A 25,231-nucleotide genomic window follows, 5' to 3' on the forward strand; every position below is an offset into this window, starting at 1 on the left:
CTGACAAATTCAGTGAATGAGATGAAGAAGTGCATTAGAGAGCTTAAGAATTAGGACAGATCAGGGCGCATGGGTGGCTTAGTGGGTTAAAGCCTCTGCATTCAGCTCGGGTCATGATCCCGGGGTCCTAGGATCGAGTCCTGCATCGGGCTCTCTGCTTAGCGGGAAGCCTGATTCCCCACCCCACTCTGCTTGCCTCTCTGCCTACTTGTGATCTTTCTCAAATAAATAAATAAAATCTTAAAAAAAAAATAGGGCAGATCAGATTGAAGAATAAATTAATGACTTAGAGGATAGGAACTTAGAAATGATCCAGGAGAGGAAAACTAAGATTAAAAAAAAAAACAAGGGGCGCCTGGGTGGCTCAGTGGGTTAAAGCCTCTGCCTTCGGTTCAGGTCATGATCCCAGGGTCCTGGGATCAAGCCCCGCATCCGGCTCTCTGCTCAGCAGGGAGCCTGCTTCCTCCTCTCTCTCTGCCTGCCTCTCTGCCTACTTGTGATCTCTCTCTCTCTCTCTCTCTGTCAAATAAATAAATAAATAAAAATATTAAAACAAACAAAAAAACATTAAAAAAACCTGCAAGAGCTAATCATGTATGATAAGAAAAACAGAATAGTCTACCAGAAGGAGAAGGGGAAAAGGGAAGAGAGAGTGTATGTAGAGAAATAGAACAGAACTTCCCAAACCTACCTGGGGAAGGAACTAGAGAAGTCTAAGAAGCTAAGAGAACACTATTATCTCAATGCAAAAAGATGATCTCCAAGACACCTGTTTAAAAAAAAAAAAAAGGGGGGTAACAAAGAAAGTGACGTACAAAGGAATTTCCATTAGCTTACTGATGGGTTTCTCAGAAATTCTACACACCAGGAGGAAGTGGAATGGTGCATTCAAAGTGCTGAAAAATAACTGCTAACCCAGAACACTTTATCTGAAAAAGATAATGCTTCAGGTATGAAGGAGAAATAAAGGCTTTCCCTACTAAAACTGAGGGAGCTCACTATTAGACCTGGCTTGCAAGAAATACTGAAAGGAGTTCTCCAAGCTGAAATGGAAAGATGCTAATTAGTGACATAAAAGCATATGAAATAACCTATTATAGACAAAGGTAAATAACATTTAGAAAACTGTGTATTAAAATGTGGTAACCACTTAATTATAATATAAAGGCTTAAGAAAAAGAGCAACAACAAAAAAACTATCACCACTATAATTCCTCAATGAATTCACTGCAAAAAAAGGTAAACTATGACATCAGAAATATAAATGGGGAGGAGTAAAAGGGTGGAACCTTTATATGAAGATAAAGTGCTATCAGGATAAAAAGGACTCTTTAGATGTTTTATGTAAGTCACATGGCAATCACAAAGCAAAAGTTCAGAAAAAAGTCAAAACAAAAAAGGGGAGGCTGTGCAAATCATGGAAAACCACCATGTTATAAAGGCAGACAGAAACATAGGGAAAAAGAAACAACCAGAAGGCTAAATGTAAGAGGCAGTACTATTATGCCCAAAATATAAATACAAAATACAAATACAAATCAATACTCACTCAATATAAATGGACTGAATTCATCAATCAAAAGGCACAGAGTAGCTTGATGGATAAAAACAAGACCCAGCCATATGCTGCCTACAAGAAACTCATCTCAACTTTTTAAGATACAGGCTCAAGGTGAAGGAATTAAGGGAATATTCCATGCAAGTGGAAACCAAATGAAAGTGGGTGTAGCTTTACTTATAGCAGACAAAATAGAGGTCAAGACTAAAAACAAAGAGACAAAGAAGGTCATTATGTAATGATACAACAGTCAATACATCAGGAAGATATAACAATAGTAAACATATATGCATCCAACACTGGATCACTAAAATTTATTAAGCAAATACAGATCTAAAGGGAGAAACAGACAACAATACAGTAATAGTAGGGGACTTCTGTACCCCACTATCAGCAATAAATAACTCATCCAGGCAGAAAGTCAACAAACTAAACTGAACTAAAGAACAAAATAACTTAATAGACCTATTAGGGCATTCTATCGAACAGAGGCAGAATACCCATACTTCTTCAGTGCACATGAAATATTTTCCAGGACAGATGACATGATAAGGCACAAAACAAATTGCAGCAAATTTATGAAGACTGAAACCACATCAACTACCTTTTCTGACCATAATGGTATGAAACTAGGAATCAACAAGAGGGAGACCGGAAAATTTACAAATATGTGGAAACTACACAACATACTTTTGAACAACAAATGTGTCAAAGAAGAAATCAAAAGGGAAATAAAAAATTTACCTTGAAACAAATGAAAATGGAAACAGCATATCAAATTTTACAGGATGTAGTAAAAGCAGTTCTTAAAGTTTATAGCAATAAACATGTTAAGGAATTAGAAAAATTACAAATAACCTTTCCCCCGCCCAAAGATTAGAAAACAAGCCCAAAATTAGCAAAAGGAAGGAAATTATAAAGATCAGAGTGGAAATAAGTGAAATAGGACCAGAAAAATGGAAAGGATCAATAAAACTAAAGGCTGGTCCTTTGAAATGGTAAACAAAATCTTTAGCCAGACTAAGGAAAAAAGAAAGACTCAATTAAGAAATGAAAAAGGACACATTACAATTGATACTACAGAAATACATAGAACCATAAGAGAATACTATGAACAATTGTATGTCAACAAATCAGACAACTTAGAAGAAAAGAATAGATTTCTAGAAACACACAATCCACCAAGCTGAGTCAGGAAGAAATGGAATATCTGAAAGGATAAATAATGAATAAAGGGATTGAATCGTAATCAAAACCTGCCCAACACAGAAAACCCCTGGACCAGATGGCTTCACAGCAAATTCTACCAAACCTTCAAAGAGGAATTAACAACAGTCTTCTCAAACTCTTGCAAAAAATTGAGGAGGTAGGGATAGTTCCAAACTCATTCTATAAGGCCAGATACCAAAGAGAGATGAGGAACCACAAAAAAAACCAGGTCAGTATCCCTGATTAATATAAATGCAGAAATCCTCAACAAAATATTAGCAAACTGAATTCAAGAATACATAAAAAGAATTATACACCATGACCAAGTGGGATTTATCTCTGGGAAGCAAGGATGGTTCAATATAGGCCAATCAATAAATGTAATATATCACATTAATACAATGAAAGATAAAAATCATATGATTAACTTAGTAGACACAAAAAAGCAACTGACAAAATACAACATACTTTCATGGTTAAAAACCCTTGGTAAATGGGATATAAATGGAACATAAAAAGGCCATATACAACAAACTCACAAGTAACATCATACCCAGTGGAGGGAAAAAAAAAAATGAAAGCTTTTCCTCTATGATCAGGAATAAGACCAGCATTTCTACTCGCAGCACTCTTACACAACACAGTACTGCAAGTCCTTGCCTGATCAATTAGACAAGACAAAGAACTAAAATCCATCCTAATTGAGAAGAATGAAGTAAAACTGTCACTATTTTTAGATGATAGGATTCTGTACATTGAAAATCCAAGGTTCAACCAAGAAACTGATGGAGCTAACCAATGATTTCAATAAAGTTGCAGGATACAAAACCAACATACTTACATTGCATTTCTATAAACTAGGTGTGAAACATGTGAAAAAGAAACAAACTTTTCCTGAGGGGATTTTGGGAAGATGGCAGAGAAGGAGAATCCTGAGCTTACCCTGTCCCATGGACACACTGAGACAACAGCTAAATCTATATGACTAACTCCAAAAATGACCTGAAGAAAGAGAACAGACCTTCCACAGCCCTGTCCACTAATGAAACCCGCTGCTGCTGCAGAGGCCTCTCAACTCCCAGGATGCCACAGCAGGCAAGGCAGGTAAGTGCATCCAGTGGGGCTGAAGGCAATCATGCATGACTCAGCCACAAGAGGGCACACCTGGTTCTGGTGACCCTGGGGAGAATGCACTACAGGGCACCACAGGACCTCTTCTATACAAGGCCACTATTTTCAAGACCAGGAGATACAGTGACCTACCTAATACATAAAAACAGACAAAATGAGGAAACAAAGGAAATGTCCCAAATCAAAGAATAACAAATTTAAAAGCAGCAAACCAAAACAAAACATGATACAAGGGAAAAACCCATAAAGCTATCAGCTGATTTTTCAACAGAAACTAAGCAGGCCAGAAGAACATGGCATGATATATTCAAAGGTCTAAAAGGGAAAAACTTAAACCAAGAGTAATTTACCCAGCAAGGTTATGACTCAGAAATGAAGGATAAAGTTTCCCAGACAAACAAAAGTTAAACTGGCCTTATAAGAAATGTTAAAGGGGTTTCGTTAATTGGGGGGGGGGGCATAACTAGAAGAAAATAATGAAAGGCAAAAATTTCAGATTAAAAACAAACCTACGGGGCGCCTGGGTGGCTCAGTCATTAAGCCTCTGCCTTGCTCAGGTCATGATCCCAGGGTCCTCAGATCAAGCCCCGCATCGGGCTCCCTGCTCAGAGGGAATCCTGCTTTTCCCTTTCCCACTCCCACTGCTTGTGTTCCCTCTCTCACTGTGTCTCTCTTTGTCAAATACATAAATAAAATCTTTAAAAGTAAAAATTCAGGGGCGCCTGGGTGGCTCAGTGGGTTAAAGCCTCTGCCTTCGGCTCAGGTCATGATCTCAGGGTCCTGGGATCGAGCCCCGCATCGGGCTCTCTGCTCAGTGGGGAGCCTGCTTCCTCCTCTCTCTCTGCCTGCCTCTCTGCCTACTTGTGATCTCTGTCTGTCAAATAAATAAATAAAATATTTTTTAAAAAAAGTAAAAATTCAATAAAGGTAGTTAATCACTTATAAAGCCAATATGGAAGTTAAAACACAATTATTTCTACAAAATTAAGCAAAGCATACACAAAAGGATGTAAAATATGACATCATATACATGAAACATGGAGAGGGGAGTAAAAATTTAGAGGTTTTGGAATGTGTTCAAACTTAACAGACCATCACCTTAATACAAACTGCTATATACATAAGATGTTGTACATGAACCCAATGGTAATCACAAATCAAAAACCTGTAACAGACAGGTGCTCTGTGTGGCTCAAGTCAGTTAAACAGCTGCCTTCAGCTCAGGTCATGGTCCCAGGGTCCTGGGATCGAGCCCCGGGTCCAGCTCCCTACACAGTGGAGAGGTCTGCTTCTCCCTCTCCCTCTGTTGCTCCCCCAAGCTTGTGCTTTCTCACTTGTGCTCTCCCTCTCAAATAAATAAAATCTTAAAACAAAACAAAGCAAAACAAAACAAAATCTGTAACAGATACACAAAAATAAAGAGAAAAGATTCCAAGCATAACACTAAACAAAACCATCAGATCATAAGGGAAAAGAGGAAGAGAAGTAGAAAAAAGCAGAGAAAAGCCACAAAACAGCCAGAAAACAATTAACAAAATGGCAATAGGCACATACCTATCAACAATTATTTTAAATGTAAATGAACGAAATGCTCTAATTAAAACACACAGGGTGACCCAGTGGGTTAAAAAAAACAAGACCCATTTATGTACTGCTAACAAGAGGCTCACTTCAGACTAAAAGACACATACAGACTGAAAGTGAAGGGATGGAAAAGCATATACCTTGCAAATGAAAGCAAAAAGAAAAAAAAAAGCCATGGTCATATAAGACAAAACAAATTTCACTATTATTATTTTTCATGGTTCATTTATTTGAGAGAGAGAGAGCATGCACATGTGTGGGGGGAGGGGCAGAGGGAGAGGGAACCTCAAGCAGACTCCATGCAGAGCCCAACATGGGGCATGCTCATGAACCTGAGATCACAACCTGAGCCGAATCCAAGTCTGATATTCAACTGACTGCACCACCCAGGCGCCCCTAGACAAAACAGGTTTTAACACAATGTAGCAAAGGACAAAGAAGAACACTACAAAATGATAAAGGGATCAATCCTACAAGAGGGTATGACAACTGTAATTATCTATGCATCCAAAATGGAAAACCTAAACACATAAAAGCAAATATTAATAGACATAAGGGGAGAAATTAACAGTAGTACGGTAATAATAGGGGATTTTACACCCTACTTACATCAATGGCTAGATCATCCAGACAGAAAATCCATAAGGGAACAGTGGCTTTAAACAACAAATTACTAGGAATAAACTTAACCAAAGAGGTGAACAACGTGTCCTCTGAAAACTATAAAAACACTGATGAAAGAAACTGATGATGATACAAACGGGAAGATACACCATGCTCATAAATTAGAAGAATTAGTATTGTTAAAATGTCCATACTACCCAAAGCAATCTACAGATTCCATGTAATCCCTATCAAAATACCAAGAGCATTTTTCACAGAACTGAAATAAGTAATCCTAAAATTTGTATGAAATCACAAAAGACCTCAAATAGCCAAAGCAACCTTGAGAAAGAAGAACAAAGCCGGAGGTATCACAATTTCACATTTTAAGATCTACTACAAAGCTATGGTAATTAAAACAGTACAGTACTGGCATAAAAGCAGACACATAGATCAGTGGAACACGACAAGGAGCCCAGAAATAAATCCACACTCACATGGTCAATTAATCTGTAACAAAGGAGATGAGAATATACAATGAGGAAAAGATAGTTTTTCAATAAATGGTATTGGGAAAACTGGACAGCTACATGTAAAAAAATGAAACTGGACCACTTCCTTACACCATACACAAAAATAAAATCAGAATGGATTAAAGATCTAAATGAGAGACTTGAAACCATAAAAATCTAAAAGAAAACATAGGCTGTAATCTCAGAATTTGTCCTTAGCAACATATATTTGGATCTGTCTCCTCAAGCAAGGGAAACAAAAACAAAAGTAAACTACTGGGACCACATTAAAATAAAAAGCTTTTGAGGTGCCTGGGTGGCTCAATCATTAAGCACCTGCTTCCACTCAGGTCATGATCCCAGGGTCCTGGGATTGAACCCCACATAGGGCTCCCTGCTCAGCGGGGAGCCTGCTTCTCTCACCCCCTCTGCTGCTCCCCCTGTTTGTGTGCATGTTCTCTGTCAAACGAAATCTTAAAATAAAATAAAATAAAATAAAAAGCTTTTGCACAGTGAAAGAAACCATCAACAAAACAAAAAGGCAACCTAGTGAATGGGAGAAGATATTTACAAATGATATATCCAATAAGGGGTTAATATCCAAAATATGTAAAGAACTCATACAGCTCAACACAAAAAAAAAATCCAAATAATCTGATTTAAAGATGAGCAGAGGGCCTGAGTAGACATTTTTCAAAGAACACATACAGATGGCCAACAGACACATGAAAAGATGCTTGACATCACTCATCAGAGAAATTCAAATCAAAACCAAAATGATGTATCACCTTACACCTGTCAGAATGCCTAGTATCAAAAAGACAAGAAATAACAAGTTTTGGTGAGGATGTGGGGAAAACAGAACCCTCATGCATTGCTGGTGAGAATAAAAACTGGTGCAGCTTCTGTGGAAAACAGTATGGAGGTCCCTAAAAATTAAAAATAGGACTACCATATGATCAAGTAATTCCACTACTGGATATCCACCCCCCTCAAAATGAACACTAATTTGAAAAGACATATTCCCTCCTATGCTCACTGCAGCATCGTGTATAGTAGCCAAGATATGGAAGCCACCCAAGTGTCCATCAGTGGATGAATAAAGATGAGGCATACACACACACACAACACACACAGGAAATGTTACTTGGCTATAAAAAAGAACGGGATCTTGCCATTTGCAACAACCTGGATGGACTGAGAGTGTATAATGCTAAGTGAAGTAAGTTAGAGAAAGACAAATACCATATGATTTCACTTATATGTAGAATCTAAAAAACAAAACAGACTCAAGTACAGAGAACAAACTGGTGGTTGCTAGAAGGGAGATGGGTGGAGGGATGGGCACAATAAAGGGGACTGGAGGTACAAACTTCCAGTTGTGAAATAAATAAGTCACAGAGATGAAAAGTACAGCATAGAGAATATAGTCAGTGATGTCGTAATAATGTCACTGTAGTGACAGTGACTATACTTATCGTGGTGAGCAATGAGTAATGTGCAGAACTGTGGAATCAATCTGCTGTACACTTGAAACTAACAAAACATTGTATGTCAATTATGTTTCAATGAAAGGATTGTCAAGTCTAAGAAAAAGATAATAATGGTCATACCCACACAAAAAAGAAGGGCTTTCCCAGTCACAGCAGCATCAAAAACAAAATACTAAGAAATAAATTTAACATAGGAGGTAAAAGTTGTTGTATTTTTTTTTTAAGATTTTTATTTATTTATTTGACAGAGAGATCACAAGTAGGCAGAGAGGCAGGCAGAGAGAGAGGAAGGGAAGCAGGCTCCCTGCTGAGCAGAGAGCCTGATGTGGGGCTCGATCCCAGCTGGGATCATGACCTGAGCCAAAGGCAGAGGCTTTAACCCACTGAGCCACTCAGGCACCCCTGTTTGGTTTTTTTTTTTTTTACGATTTTATTGATTTATTGGAGAGAGAGAGAGAACACAAGTGGGAGGGCGGGGAGCTGGGCAGAGGGACAAGCAGACTCCCCGCTGAGCAGGGAGCCCGCATGGGGCTTGATCCCAGGACCCTGAGATCATGACCTGATCTGAAGACAGATGCCCAACTGACTGAGCCACCCAGGCACCCTGGCGGTGAAAGTTTTGTACAACAAAAACTACAAGATTGCTGAAAAAAATAGAAAAAGACACAAATGGAAAGACAGCCTGTGTTCATGGATTCAAAGAATTATTATTGTTAAAATGTGTAAACTACTCAAAGCAATCTACAGAGTCAACACAATCCCCATCAAATACTAATGGCATTCTTCGCAGAAATAGAAAATAAACCGTAAAGTCTGTATGTAACCACCAAGGGCTCCAAAGAGCTAAAGCAATCCTGAGGAAAAAGAACAAAACTATAGGTATTGCACTTCCTGACTTCAAACTATACCACAAAGCTACAGTATTAAAAAGAGTAAGGTGCTGGCACAAAAACAGACAACACTGACAAACAGAACAGAACAGAGAGCCCAACATTAACCTCTGCTTATACATTAAACTAATATTCAACAAGGGGGTCAACAGCACCAAAGGGGGAAAAGACAGACTTCAACAAATTATGTTGAGAAAACTGGATGAACACATGTAGAACACTGAAACTAGACACCTTACACCACTCACAAACATTCACATGAAAATGGATTACAGACTTGAACATAAGGACTCATACTATACGACTCCTAGAAGAAAACGTAGGGAAGAAACTCCCCGAGACTGATTTTGGCAATGATTTTTGGATATGACATCAAACAACAAAAGTAAAAATCAACAGAAGGGATTACATCAAACTTAAAAGCTTTTGTACAAAAGAATTAACAAAACTGAAAGGCAACCTACAAAATGGGAGAGTTTTTGCAAACCATATGTCAGATAAGGAGTTAATATCCAAAATATAAAAAGAATTCATACAACAAGAAAGAAGCAATCCAATTTAAAAATGGGGAGAAAAACAGACATTTTTCCAAAGAGGACATCCAGAAGGCCACCAGGGACATGAAAAGATGTTCAACATCACATATCATCAGGAAAATGCAAATGAAACCACAGGTGTTAGAACGCCTATCATCAAGAAGAGAAGAGTAACAAGTGTTGGCAGTGAATGTGGAGAGAAGGAAACCCTCGTGCACTGTTGCTGGGAATGTAAATTGGCACAGCCATTGTGGAAAACAGTGTACGCAGGTTCCTCAAAAAATTAAAATTACAACTACAATGTGATTCCACTTCTGGGTATTTACTTGAAGAAAGTCAAAACACTATCTTGAAAAGATGTCTGCACTCCCATGTTCATTGCAGCACTATTTACAATAGCTGAGATACAGAAACAACTGAAGTGCCCATCAGTACATGAAAGGATACAAAATGTGGCACACGTGCACATACACACAGGAGTATTATTCAGCCGTGAGAAAGTAGGACGTTCTGCCATTTGTCACAACATGGAGAGACCCTGAACACATGATACTAAGTGAGGTGAGCCCAACAGAGAAAGACAAGTACTGTATGACATCACTTACATGTGGAATTTTAAAAAGGCAAACTTGTAAAAACAGAGAATAATGGATGGGGGGTGGGGAGACAAGGCAGATGTTTTTAAGGGTACAAACTTTTTTTTTTTAAGATTTTATTTATTTGACAGAGCGATCACAGAGAGGCAGAGAGGCAGGCAGAAAGAGAAGGGGGCAGCAAGCTCCCCACTGAGCAGTGAGCCCGATGTGGGGCTCAATCCCAGGACCCTGAGACCATGCCCCGAGCCAAAGGCAGAAGCTTAGCCCACTGAGCCACCCAGGCGCCCCTAAGGGTACAAACTTAAAACAAATAATAAGTAAGTCCTAGAGATCTAATACACAGTTCACGGACTATAGACAATAATACTGTATTACAAACATCAAACTTACTAAGAGACTAGAACTTAATTATTATAAGTACTATAAAGAAAGGATAATTATGTAATGTGAGAGATGCTGTTACAGTGGTAATCATATTATGATATACAAATGTATCAAATCCTATACTATAAGGTGTTGTACACTGTAAGTTTATAAAATATTAAGTTGAACACATTTTTTTAAAAAGATTTTATTTATTTGACAGAGAAAGAGTGATCACAAGTAGGCAGAGAGGCAGGCAGAGAGAGAGGGGGAAGCAGGCTCCCTGCTGATCAGAGAGGCCAACTCGGGGCTCAATCCCAGGACCCTGAGATCATGACCTGAGCTGAAGGCAGAGGCTTTAACCCACTGAGCCACCCAGGTGCCCCAAGTCAAACACATTTCATTAGGAAAAAATGAAAAGGAGAATTTTTGCAATTATGGAAAAAAAAAGCAGAAAATATAAAGTAATTTTTTTTTAAGATTTTATTTATTTATTTGACAGAGAAAGAGCAAAAGAGGTAACACAAGCAGGGGGAATGGGAGGGGGAGAAGCAGGCTTCCTGCTGAGGGACTCCATCCCAGGACTCTGGGATCATGACCTGGGCGGAAGGCAGATACTTAACCACCGAGCCACCAAGGTGCCCCAATATAAAGTAATTTGACATTAAATTGATAATGTCTTTTTTGTGTAACAACTATTATACCTATGTATTAAGTATGCTCTTCTAGACATTTAATCAAAAAACATGCTTTGGGTAACAACATAAATTAGAAAACGGACTACTGAAAAACATGGTGAAACACACATTCTTACCTGGGTAAACACACATCTTTTCTGATTAAATTAGGGTTTCTTTGGAGGCTGATTTTTTTTTTTTTAACTAAATGGTAATCTGTTATATTAATAGTGAAGGTGTGATACTAGTCCACAAAATCCACTTGTCACTAATAGTATAGTAGTAAGCAATGTCACAGTTTTGTTTCTAAAATGCTCCAGACCACCAAAGTTTAATCTTAGGTCAGTAGATGTTACCGGATTTAACCTCTCCATTTCTTATTTTTAATATTTTAAATAGCATATTGCTTAGTCTGTTGAAAATACACCTTAACAGAATGATTGTACTATGACAGGGGAATGAGGGGTAGTAGAATTTGTCCGAAGTACGATGTTGAATCCACTGAGTCCATGAACCACACATAACAAAGGGAAATGAATGGGCAACTAATGTTTTGCTTAAAGAGTTCTGAACATTCATGAGCAATAGCTGTGGTTAACTGGGTGCTTGGTGTCTGACACCCTATCCAGGTGTTAGCTATAATTTACAGGTGAAGAAACAGATCGAGAGGATTAATGACTTGCTCAAGGACCCCCAAAATCACAAGTGGTGCAGCTGATATTTAAGCCCAAGTCTGAGCCTGACATCAAAACTTTTAACCACTTTGCTAATGACTGTGTCTCATTTTACAGTTTAAGTAAAAATTTCTTAGCCCTAGATAGTTACTTTTAGTTGATAATTTTATTTTGTTTTTTTTAAGTAAGCTTTATGCCCCCTGTGCGGCTTAAACTCAGGACCCCAAGATCAAATGTCACATGTTCTATGGACTAAGTCGGCCCAGTGCTAATTTTTGATGTTCTGCAAAAACAGGACAGCTGTGTCTTTCTTATTGGTTTGTGGTTTATTGGTTTGTGGGACTTTGGACCTCCTATCTTCTCCCAATCTGACATTTTTTTTCGCTTTGGTTATAGTGTTTTAAAAATAAACTTAATTGGGGCGCCTGAGTGGCTCAGTGGATTAAGCCTGTGTCTTCAGCTCAGGTCATGATCTCGGGGTCCTGGGATCGAGCCCCACATCAGGTTCTCTGCTCAGCGGGGAGCCTGCTTCCCCCTGTCTCTCTGACTACTTGTGATCTCTGTCTGTCTGTCTGTCTTTCTCTCTCTCTCTCTGCACCAAATAAATAAATAAAATCTTTTAAAAAATAAAAAATAAAAAAAAAACTTAATTTTTAGAATTATTTTAGCTTTACCAAAAAATTATGATAGAGAGTTCCCTCATATTCAGAGACAGTTTCCCCATTATTAACATATCAATATGTTACAATTAATAAACCAATATTAATATATTGTTATTAACTAGGGTCCATGTTTTATTTGGAATTCTTGAGTTTTGAACTAATGTCTTTTGTCCTTCCCAGGATCCCATCTAGGAAACCATATCATATTTAGTCATTGTGTTTTCTTAGACTCCTGGTTGTCACAGTTTTTTAGACGTTGTTCATGGGTTTTTTTGCTTATAGTTTCAATTTTAATATAATCAAACCTAGGAATCTTTTCCTTTATGTTTTGTGCCTTAAGAAATTTTTCAAATACTCTTAATAATAGTAAATTCCTGTATTCCTCTAAAATTTTAGTTTTCCTTTTCACATTATGTATGATGAGGATGGAGTTAAAAACATTCTTTCCACATTTCCATATGGATAGAAAATTAAGTGTCCCAGTAGTTTTGTGTTTTTTTTTTTTTTGAAAAGGCACTCTTCCCCCAACCACTACACTTCCCCATTTATAAAGGCATACCTCTGACTTACTAAGTTCCCATATGTATGACAGTGGGTTTCTAGGTTCTCTGTTCTATTGCTGTTTATCTACTTGCATGTCAATAACACAGCTTTAATTCACTCAGCATGTATTTAGTTGAGTGCCCTCTACGTGCCAGGCACAGTTTTAGGCACATCAATGTGGAAACCAGAGTGTATGCCCTCCATGGAACTGACATTTAAGGTAAACCTCTATTATTACTTTAAAACACTGCCTTCAGGGCACCTGGATGGCTCAGCTGGTTTAGCAACTACCTTCTGCTCGGGTCATGATCCCAAGGGTCCTGGGATCAAGCCCTATCGATGCTCGGCTGGGGAGGCCTGCCTCTCCCTCTGTCTACCACTCCCCCTGCTTGAGGTTTCTCTCTGTCAAATAAATAAATAAAATCTTAAAAATAAATAAATAAAACACTGCCTTCATTTTTACTGGTCCTTGATCCTTCCATGAAAATTTTAAGGACAACTGGCCAAAGTCCATCAAAAACCTTAATGGAATATTGATTGAAATGACATAACTTGAAGAGAATTACCCACTTTAAGATCTTTTCATCTGGGAATATGGTATATCACTCTATTTAGGTTGCTTCTGATGTTGTTCCTTAAAATTTTATAATTTTAAAAATAATGATCATGCATAAACTGTTAGATTTACTCCTAGAAACTGTATGATTTTTGTTATTGTAAGAAGTATAATTTTTTTTTTAATTTATTTCACAGAGACACAGCAAGAGAAGGAACACAAGCAGGGGGAGCAGCAGAGGGAGAGAGAGAAGCAGGCTTCCTGCAGAGCAGGGAGCCCGATGTGGGGCTCGATCCCAGGACCCTGGGATCATGACCTGAGCCGAAGGCAGACACTTAACGACTGAGCCACCCAGGCGCCCCAGAAATGTAATTTTTAATACTACATTTTATAACTGACTTTTGCTGAACACAGAAATGCTGCTGGCTTTTGTGTATTAATCTTGAATCTAGGTTGATTTGTTTGCTTATGGATTCTCTTGGAACTCCTGGGTAAGTAATCATATTATTTATGAATAGTGGAGTTTACAACTTTCCAATTTAATACCTTTTTTCTTGTCTTATGGAGATAGCTAAACTGTGAAATAGTAATTGAAGTAGAAGCAGAGAAAGGACACATCTTTGTCCCTGATTTTAAAGAGTAGGTTTTAAAGTTTCACCATTAAGAATGACGTTTGCTGTAGATTTTTGGTAGATATCTTATCAGGATATGAAAGTTATCTTTTCTTCCAATTTTGTAAGAGTCTATGTTAATAGTTATTTAATTTTATCAAGTCGTTTTTCTGAATCCATAAGAATTTCATCAAGATTTTCCTCTTTGTTAATGGATTTTTTTTTAAGATTTTATTTATTTATTTGATAGACAGAGATCACAAGTAGGCTGAGAGGCAGGCAGAGAGAGAGGCAGGCAGAGAGAGAGTAGGAAGCAGGCTCCCTGCTGAGCAGAGAGCCCGACGTGGGGCTCGATCCCAGGACCCTGAGATCATGACCTGAGCCGAAGGCAGAGGCTTTAACCCACTGAGCCACCCAGGCGCCCCAATGGATTATTTTTAATAGATGTTACATTGAACTATCCTTAGTCATGGTACACCATATTTTTATATACAGTACTGCATTCAGTTCATTAATCTTTTAGTTTCTCCAGTTTTACTGATATAATTGACATTCACATTTCAGATTTTTGTGTTTACGTTTATAAGTGAGAAGAACTTATAATCTGCCTTTCTTATACCCTAAGGTTCAGGTTTTGCTATTATAGTTATAAAACAATTTGGGGAACAAAACACTGATTTAAAAAGGTTTCTTCTTAGTATAGTTTAAGACAGGCAATATTTTGTTTTGTGTTGATGTATCATATTTGCCAAATCAGTTTTTTGTTTTGTTTTGAAGTACACTGGGGGCAGGAAAGGGGGATGACTATGTTTTAGACTGATTCATTTTAGCTTTGGAAATGTTCAAATTTTTCAATAGCTTTACCTTTTTCCACCCAATTACCAAAATTCCACTATGACTGTTTCTAGATTTGGAGGAAAACTCAAAACAAGTTTTATTTTTAGAAAGCTTGATAGTTTTTGATAGTTTTGATAGTTTTTGAAAATTGTTTAAAAGTTTGGGATTCTAAGGGGTGCCTGGGTGGCGCGGGCACTTAAGCATCTGACTCTTGGCTTCAGCTCAGGTCATGATTTTAGGATCCTGGGATGGAGACCTGTGTCAGGCTCCCTGCTCACCGGGGAGCCTGCTTGTCTCTATCTCTGAAATAAATCTTAAAAACACACATACACACACACACAGATCAATGGCACAGACATAAACCCATTCATATATGGTCAATTAATTTATGATATAAGAATCAAGAATATATAATCAGGAAAGGACAGTCTCCTCAATGAATGGTGTTGGGAATATTGGACAGCAACACACAAAAGAATGAAAATGGACCACTATCTTACACCATACACAAAAATTAATTCAAAATGGAATAAAGACTTGAATGTAAGACCTGGATCATAAAACTCATAGAAGAAAACAAAGGCGGTAAGCTCCCTGACAGTGGTCTTGGCAAAGAATTTTGGATCTGACTCCGAAAATAAAGGCAACGAAGACAAAAGTAAACAAGTGGGACCACACCAAACTGAAAACTTGTGCACAGCAAAGGAAATCATCAACAAAATGAAAAGGCAACCTACTGAATGGGAGAAATTTTTTGTAAATCATGTATCTGAAAAGGGGTTAATATCCAAAATGAATAAAGAACTCCTACAACTCAGTATCAACAAAAATTCCATTAAAAATGAGCAAAAGATCTGAATAGACATTTTCCAAAGACATACAGATGGCCAGCAGACACATGAAAAAGATGCTCAACATTACCAACCATCAGGGAAATAAAATTAAGACCACAGGGAGATACTGCCTCACACCTGTTAGAATAGCTGTCATCAAGAAGACAAGAATAACATGTGGTGGCAAGGATGTGAAGAAAAGAAACATCTGTGTACTATTGCTGGGAATATAAATTGATGCAAACGCTGTGGAAAACAGTACAGAGGTCCCCCCCAAATTAAAAATAGAACTACCATATGATCAAGCCATTCCACTCGCAGATATTTATCAGAAGACAACAAAAACACTAATTTGAAAAGATATATTCATTCCAGCGTTCACTGCAGCACTATTTACAATGGCCAAGACATACGGTTGTTTCCGTAAACAACCAAAGTGTCCATCAATGACTGAATAAAGAAAATGTGACACATGCACACATGCACACACACACACACGAATATTATTCAGGTGTAAAAAAGTGTAACACCTTGCCATTTGAGACAACATGGATGGACCTTGAGAGCATTATATTAAGCAAAACAAATCAGAGAAAGACAAATACTGTATGATCTCACTTACATGTGGAATCCAAACAAACAAAAATAAATAAACCAAACTCATAGATGAGGAGAACAGATTGGTGGCTGCCAGAGGGAGGAGTAGAAGGGTGAAGGGGGTCAAAAGTTACAAACCTGCAGTTATAAGTCACTGAATGTAATGTACAACATGGTGACTGTAGTTAATGATACTGTTTCATATTTAAAAGTTGCTGAGAGTAGAACTTAAAAATGGTTGAAGTAGGTTTTGCCATACACACAAATATCGAATCATTATGCTATACACCAGAAATAAAAATGTCATGTCAATTATACCTCAAAAAAAAAAAAAGCCCAACTCTCAATATGAATCCAATACCAATTTTTATTAAGGTTCAAAAGATACAGGGGCACCTGGGTGGCTCAGTGGGTTAAGCCTCTGCCTTCAGCTCAGGTTATGATCTCAGGGTGCTAGGATCCCGCCCCGCATCGGGCTCTCTGCTCAGCGGGGACCCTGCTTCTCCCTCCCCTGCCTCTCTGCCTACCTGTGATTTCTGTCAAATAAATAAATAAAATCTTTAAAAAAAGAAAAAAAGATACAAAATGGCAATGCAGCACTTAGACAGCAGTTGCTTCACGAAGTCTTGAACATCTTAAGGGCAGTTTCAAAATACTTCCACCCAAACACGGAGTGCCTTAGCTAACAAAAACTGAAACTGATTGGAAAGTTCCCCTCCATTCCCAATAGATCTTTTATACTTATAGTAACAGTGCTTACCTCTTCTGCTGTGTGAGGATTAAATGAATCCTTGTAGAGTGTGACTCAGTACCTGGGACACAGTAGGCGCTCCAGTGGTACTGCTATCGTCGCGCTTCAAGCTTCTCATTTCCTCCTCCACCGCTTAATTTACCCGAGACGCCGTGCTAAGCACCAGAAGCCTCCAAGCTGAAATTTAGCTCCTGCGCTCCAGGTGGGCACAGCTCGGGGAGGCTGGCGACGTCATTAAATGTCCAAATAGTGTCACACGGGCTACAGTAGATGGGGGTGAAATCCATTTACTTAGATATCTTTTTCCTAAAAATATTCTTACTGTTCACGAGCCCTGAGTTTTAGCCGAACTCAAGGAACTTGCAGTCTCAAGAGCCACCAAACTTTTTGAACTCGCTAAGGAGCGAGTCGCGCTTTATACGCAGGCGCAACAGTGGTCGGGGCGGGCCTTTCTTGCTCCGCCTCTTCCGCCAGGCCCGGGTACCGATTGGTCCGCGTGATCCGTATAAGAAGCTGCGCGCAAGCGCGAAACGTCCTTTCCTCAGCTGTCGCTAAGGTGCTCGGTTCTTCCGAGGAAGCTAAGGCCGTGTTGGGGTGAGGCCCTCACTTCATCCGGCGACTAGCACCGCGCCCGGCAGCGTCCGCTCAGCACTCGCCAGCACCATGGCCTCGGTCTCGGAGCTCGCCTGCATCTACTCGGCCCTCATCTTGCACGACGATGAGGTGACGGTCACGGTGAGTGCGGGCCCAGGCCGGCGGCGGGGTCGGCCTGCGGGTCCAGGCCGTTTTTCTCCCCTTGCCGGGCTTCCCTGCCAGGCCCCTCCGGGCGGACCCGCAGCCATCAACATCCCCGGCGGAGGCGGGGGAGAGGGGGGCCAGCGGCGGGGCCCAGGTGCAGCGCGCCCGGCGGCCTCGGCCACGTGCTCCAGCTTCCGTGGGGACTGGAGTACACTCGGGCTGCGCGCTGCGGCTTTGGATTTTACTTCAGCGAAACTTCCGCGGCGTGTGGGCATCCTAACTGCACCTGGGACACTCCCTGTTTGGTGGCCTTGAATTCCTGTGCTCCTGTTAGTAGGCCTTGTTGGGGAGAGGACGTTAGCTTGCTCCACCTCCCGCCCTGACTCGTAACTTAAAATAGCGGCATGACTTGGGCAAGTCGCCGCCTGCGAAATGGCAGCTATGGGCCGCCTTGCGAGGGGCCGAGTGCATTTCGTTTGCTCGTGGTGATCGTAAGAGCGTAAGAAAGGGTCGTTTTAAATAAACATACATGAGGGGCGCCTGGGTGGCTCAGGGGGGTTAAAGCCTCTGCTTTTGGCTCAGGTCATGATCCCAGTGTCCTGGGATCGAGCCCCACGTCGGGTTCTCTGCTCATCAGAGAGCCTGCTTTCTGCTCTCTCTCTGCCTGCCTCTCTGCCTACTTGTGATCTCCATCAAATAAATAAATAAAATATTTTTTAAAAAGTAAGCATACATGAAATACAGGTAGAATCTGTAAAGTGGTTAAACATGGTTTTGGAGACACGTTTTGAGTGACTTTCAGTTGCAGTGTTTTGAGGACGTTTACGAAAACTGCGCTTTGGTTTGCTGTTTTTTAGGAGGATAAGATCAATGCCCTCATTAAAGCAGCAGGTGTGAATGTTGAACCCTTCTGGCCCGGCTTGTTTGCAAAGGTAAGGTGATGGCAGCAAAGTGATGTGGAGAAGTAAATTTGGGGACGTTACTCATTTATTAAGTCAGGTATTCGTGTAACACTAAGAAGGCTGGAAAGTGCCATATTCCACTGGATCTTTTTTAAGTGATATTTCCTCCTGTCTTCTTCTTCTTGATTTCAGTCTGGTTTCTCTTTTCTTCTGATCTGAAGCCATGACATTCATAAATGTATATATGGTATATACACGTGCACATCAAATGACTCCTTAAAACGGTCACCCAGGGGATAATACGGCCCATGCTATTTCAAGCAGATTATTCCTGCATGATAGTCTGGTTTCATGGAAATTCGATGTAGTGACCTCTTCTTGGCCATTTACTATTTGGGGGGATATAAAAAGACTAATGAAGACAAGATTCCTACCCAAGGAACTTGGCACACACTATCTTATTTTATGTTACTTAATCTCTGGCAAGAGGCTATTAGCTTCATCTCTTCAGGTTGTGTCCAAAGAATGATTGAAGACACCGTGCCTTTAATAAAGGTATTCTTCTTTAATAAAGTCTGTGGACTTAGCAGTCTGAAAAATTGAATTCACTGTTAAGAGGAGATCTGGAACCGTGGAAAGAATCCTGGTTCGAGTGTTTAAGGGAGCGTGAGTTTTTTTCCAACAACTTATGCCAGCATTTTGGGGCCAGTTTTCTCACCTATAAAAGGAAGGAATTCAGTGAGTTATTCTGTCTTGCTGCTTAAATAATGGCAATTCAATTGTAAGATTTAAAACTTGAATAGTTTTTTTGTGTGTGTGACTAAGTTTTAATATAACTGTGGTCGTAATCTAGTCTTAAGTTTTAGGGAATCTAAGTAGCAGACAAAAAATCTTAAGTCTGGCAGACTCCAGAGAAGGAAGAACAATATAGTGTTGGGAATTGGTGGTTGGCACTTCAAGGAGAGGGGGGTACCTTTGGAGGTGTGTGTCGGGGGAGAGTGCTCTAACAAAAAGCCAGAACTGAGTGTGATCTGTGTATGCATGTGTGTTGCAGGCCCTGGCCAACGTCAACATTGGGAGTCTCATCTGCAATGTAGGAGCTGGTGGACCCGCCCCAGCAGCTGGTGCTGCACCAGCAGGAGGTCCTGCTCCTTCCACCACTGCTGCCCCAGGTAGATAATTTTTTTTTTAATTGGAGGGAGGAGTAGAGATGAAGAGCAGTGTTGCCTATAATACTTTATTTGCTAAGAGTAGATGATGTATAGTAACCCTAAAACCAGGGGCATGGTTGGAACCAAGGCTAGGGTATTTTTGACTCAGTAAGTTGAAGGGCCTGGAGCTCTTTGGAGTTTAAAATATTCAGCAGGTGTGTGATTGACTGTTTCTGTTTTTTAGCTGAGGAGAAGAAAGTGGAAGCAAAGAAAGAAGAATCTGAGGAGTCTGATGATGACATGGGCTTTGGTCTTTTTGACTAAACCACTTGTATAAGCTGCTCAATAAAAAGCTGAACTCTTGGTTGCTGTTGGTTGCCAGTTTGGGGATGTGCAATGTACAGACGATCTCCCTTCTGTAGCACTGGATGCCAGCCTTTTCTGGTATGACACCAGAGCTGGGTTTTCCCCCCTGCCACCACCAACTCATGGTGAGAAGTAGTGCACCAGCCAGATGCTGTGCCAAGAATACCTAACATTGCATCTGGAACTGCATGGAGAGATGGGAGAGGGATCAGAGCAGATGCCTTGTCGGAGTCAAGGTTTGTCTCCTTGACAGGAGTGAGAGTTCATGGTTCTAGTATAATCAAGGCCTCTTAAAAATCCCAAGTAAAATCCTGGCTACAAGTTTTCTGAGCTGTGCCAAGTCGTCAGAGGTAGAATACGGCTATATCCCTAGGCTTGTAATTCAATACTGAAGGAGTGGTGAAAATTCAGGTTTGTTGGGGCACCTGGGTGGCTCAGTCGGTTAAGTTTCTGCAGTGGGCTCAGGTCATGATCTTGGGGTCCTGGGATTGAGCTCAGTGGGGAATCTGCTTCTCTTTTACTCTGATTTCTTTCTCCAAAAAAAAGGAAGTTCAGGTTTGGGTCCCCATTTACACAAAGATTAAAACCAAAATTCAAATCTGTGTTTGACACTAACAAAGTAACCTTTGGGGAGGGGGATGGCTGAGCACTGGTGTGGAGACTGGTTCACTTCAAAATGCCAGGGGACCCTAAGATTTGGACTTATAAAACATGGTTACTTTGTCTTCAGAGCACCTATTAAGTGCCAGGCCCCTGAACATCTTGCCCTTTCCTCTCTAATAGAGATCAAGAGTTGGTGAAAAGCAGGATGTCCTAGCCCCAACTATCCACTGTCCAAAACCATTAGTGTTTAGAACCAGATGGGTAAGTGGCTGGTGTACCTTACAGAATTGAACACAATCCCGCAATTCTGCTTCTGTGTGTTATTATCCAAGAGAAACTACATAAGGACATCAGGATGCATCTTTGGGAATGTTTAAGCAGTACTTAAAAGAAAAACCTCAAGTCCATCAGCCGGAAAATAAAATGATCCTCAATGATGAGCAGTGAAAATGAGCTGTGGATATGCAGGAATTCTTAAGGTTAGATTAAGAACAAGTCCTGGTAAGCTGCATACAGCACACTACCCTCTTCCTAAAGCTCAAAAATAAGATGGATTAGGTAAGGTAAAGGATGGTCATTTTTAAGACCTTAAAGAGGACGTGCAGTAAACAGTTGTACTTAGATGTTACTGTCATTAAAATTTTGTGCACGAGAAGAATGGGTCATAAAGTGATTGTGGGGCACCTGGCTGGTTTGGTAGAGCATGGAACTCTGGTCTTGGGGTCGTGAGTTCAAGTCCTATGGGTGAAGAGCTTACCTAAAGATTGATCACACACTTTTAAGTGTGTTTCCTCATTTTCATCAGCTAACAGTGCTATGCTGATCTCCAGCATGTCCCGTCATCCTGCATAACAAGTCCATGGTAAGACCCATGTTACAGGTGGGTCAGTGGGAGCTCAGGTTAACATGAGGTAAAGACTAGTAAACGGGTGGACGGATTCAGACAATGCTCTATAAAGCCTGCTCTTAGCATCTTTCCCCATGTCCCCTGCTCCTTTCCCCCTCCTGCATCAGTTTATTCATCTATAATGATAGGGCCTGCCTCACTGGCTTCTGGAGACTTCCGAAATAATGAATTCCTTACATTCTGTGAGCACTAAAGTGTGAGGAGGGAATATGGACACTTTTCCTTAGCCAAGGAAATACCTAGAATGGATTAAAGAGAACGCTTAAGAAGATAAAGGAAAACAGAATCTAGAACAGCTGTAAATTAAGTGGTAAATTAGGAAACAAATACCAAGTTCAGTTACCCAAACTATACAATGACAGATGTTCGCTATAGCAAGACTCAAGTGTAAACATGGCCTCATTGGTGGGCCCAGCTTTTGAAAAGAAATCTTTTAATGTAGTAAAACTCTAAATAGAGCTAAGAACCTTTCCAAAGAATGATCTGATAAAGTAGGAGACCCACTTATATGTGCAGAAATGCCAACCTTTTATTCATTTGATACTGAGTTAAAAAGTCTGCCCAGTTCCACTGCCTTTTTAGTTCTCCTGACCCTTAATTTCTTCTTTGCAAAATGGGAATAATATCTAGTTTATATTGGGGAATGAACTTGCCCATCAATGCTCGCTGGTATGCAGATGCTATTTCCCTTCTGTGTAAGGTACAAAGAACACAGCTGGCCTGCCTGATTCTCAGAATCCCTGGGTCTAGCCAGCCTAAGCCTTGTGCTCTTCAGACCCCTCCCTGCCAGTCCTCTACAATCAGCCAGCAGCTTTGGTTTCTCATGACTGGTTTCATGCTACTGATTGTTCACCAAACATACTCTATACTTTGCTTTAAAAGTTCCATTGTTCTGTTCAACATTGATTCTGTTCAACTCTCTTCTGTGGCCACTGAAAGCATACCCAGGTCCATGGCTGCTTGCTCACCCCTTATAATCTTGCATCAGCAAGGAGCCAGGATTAGGTGTAGGGGAGAATTTTAGGAACAGACTTGCTCACTGACAAACCATCTAAGAACATTTAAAAAAAAAAAATCCATATTGTCACTGAATGTGTTGCACAATGGGATAAAAAAAAATCCAAAGCTCCTGTCAACTATTTTACTCCTTTTTCCCCCCCTCTTTCTTCTAAAAATGATGAGCAAACCAAACAAATTCTAAAACCACATTTTGGAAAAGAGAAACACTCTAAAATGAAAGAATTCAAAATACTTATGCAACAAAACAACTTGGTATATTGCTACAAATTCAAATAAAATATATCAAATCCTTTCTCCCCATAATTTGAAGGAGCATATACAGTAAAATTCTAAGAGAACAAAGTGAAGGAGGTGTTTATGGGCTTGGTCGCATAGTGCTTTAGAGTTTAGAAATAACTTTCAATGGGTTTTCCCGTTCTGAACTTGACCATGTCAGGAGCAATGAATTCACCTTGGTCACATACTGGTTTGATGCTCAGAGAGTCTGAGTGCCTGCCAGGTTCACACAGCTAATGGCAGGCAAAGTGGGGTCTGCCACCTCCGTTGTCTCCACTCATTCTACCACGACATGGTGTCCCTTCCCCACATGTGCTTTTGTAAGGTACGGTGATGAGCCTTTGATTTTTTTCCCGTCATCGTCATCGTAGAAGCCTCTTCTCCATCTTATCTTTGCAAACAAGACTGGATAATTCAGCTAAAGGTAGAGACGGGCTAGTTTCAAGAGAGTGTTGGTATTTTTGGTTCTTCTGAAGCAGCCAAGAGAGGCCCCTCAGAGTCAGATCATAGACACCCCACAGCCTGCATCACGAAACCTGAGCTGAGTCAACAATCCTCCCAAACTGGGGTACCTGGGTGGCTCAGTGGATTAAGCCTCTGCCTTCTGCTCAGGTCATGATCTCAGGGTCCTAGGATCAAGCCCCTTGGGCTCTCTGCTCAGCGGGGAGCCTGCTCATCCGCCCCCCCACACACACACCTGCCTCTCTGCCTACTTGTGATCTCTCTCTCTGTGTCAAATAAATAAATAAAATCTTTAAAAAACAACAACAACAACAAAAAACAAAACAGAAGAAACAATCTTCCCGAACACTTACAGCAGGTCAGGGGATCAGGGCCATCCCATATTTTCTTTCACAGGATTGCTCAAGGAGTTATGGGCTTCCAAAGAACCCTCCAACTACTCAGTTTAACTCACCAGAGCTTCCACTCCTCTGGCTTATATACTTTGAGGGTTATTAGGACATCCAGTTACAATAGAAGAAAAATGCGCGTTCACCTTCCGTATCTTTGCACTTGCTATTCTCCACTCTTGCCAGGCCACTGACCACCTCCCAGTTAATTCTAGTCCTCCAGGCCTTAGGAAGGCCACCTCAGGCTTTATTATATCCTCAGCTGAAAGTTCCCTGTCTTACCACTTCTAGTAGATGTGTCTAGTAATTACGCGTTTGTCATAGTTTGGTCAGTATCTTCCTCCTCCATACAGTAAGCTTGGGGACTGGGCTGTCTGCGTTGCTCACCTGTATCCTCAGTACTTCTCACAGTGTCTGGCTCATTGTTCAATATGCATTCATCACATTGTCCAACCCTCTCCTTTTACACACGAGGAATTCGGGGCCCAGAGGAGAGGAGGACCTTGGTCAGCAGCAGGGAATGGGACAGCAGAACTGGAACCCAAGTCTCTGGACCAGCGAATGCTCTTATCATCGTAGCAGCCCATAAAGGGGCACGAAACCAGGCCTGCCCCCCACGGCAAGCTTCCTCCCTTCCTCCCTCCTTTCCTTCCTTCCCCACTCAGTACGCACCTTCCCGGTTGCCAAGTACAGGTGTGCGCGGCCAGGCCCTCAGGTGGGAACCCGCGGGACCCGGCTCTGTGAACGGAAGGCAAGGGTGTCCGAAGATTTCCCCAGGTGAGGCCCGAGCCAGGCTTCAGTGCTGAACCGGGAATTCTCAGCCGGTGAGGCAACAGAAGCAAAGGTGTGGCGCCCCGGAGCCCCGCAAACTGCCTTCCGGACACATTGATCTGTCACGGCCCCTGTCACGTCCACGTCGTCTAGGATGACGGAGAAGGTGCACGAGCTTGGGGACCGAGGGCAGGCGGCGGGATGAAGAGAGTCCTCTGCCCGCCCTGGCTTCACGCGCCAAACGAGAAAACGCCCTTAACCCGCACAGGTGCCTGACACTCGCGCGCCCGCGCTCGAGCTTTTATAGCCCGCTGCTCGCCAATCAAAGTCCGTGCTGGGAGGGCGGGACGAGAGGCGGGGCTAAAAGCCGAGGGTGGCCGAGGGAAGCCGAACTTCTCAATTGCACCGAGGCCCATTGACCACTAGGGGG

The 25,231-nt window shown here is 40.9% G+C and overlaps 1 protein-coding gene across 1 annotated transcript; it reads left to right on the forward strand.

The window, feature by feature from the left end:
- The first annotated feature begins 17,708 nt into the window (after positions 1 to 17,708).
- Positions 17,709 to 20,370, forward strand: LOC308345436 (large ribosomal subunit protein P1). Its single transcript, XM_080807579.1, has 4 exons — positions 17,709 to 17,951; positions 18,812 to 18,886; positions 19,911 to 20,028; positions 20,252 to 20,370. The coding sequence occupies exons 1-4, from the start codon at positions 17,880 to 17,882 to the stop codon at positions 20,329 to 20,331; spliced, it is 345 nt and encodes a 114-aa protein (XP_080663705.1). The 5' UTR covers positions 17,709 to 17,879; the 3' UTR covers positions 20,332 to 20,370.
- The last annotated feature ends 4,861 nt before the right edge of the window (positions 20,371 to 25,231 follow it).

This window comes from Martes martes (assembly GCF_963455335.1).
Source record: "Martes martes genome assembly, chromosome: 7".
In the NCBI taxonomy this organism is placed as follows: domain Eukaryota; kingdom Metazoa; phylum Chordata; class Mammalia; order Carnivora; family Mustelidae; genus Martes; species Martes martes.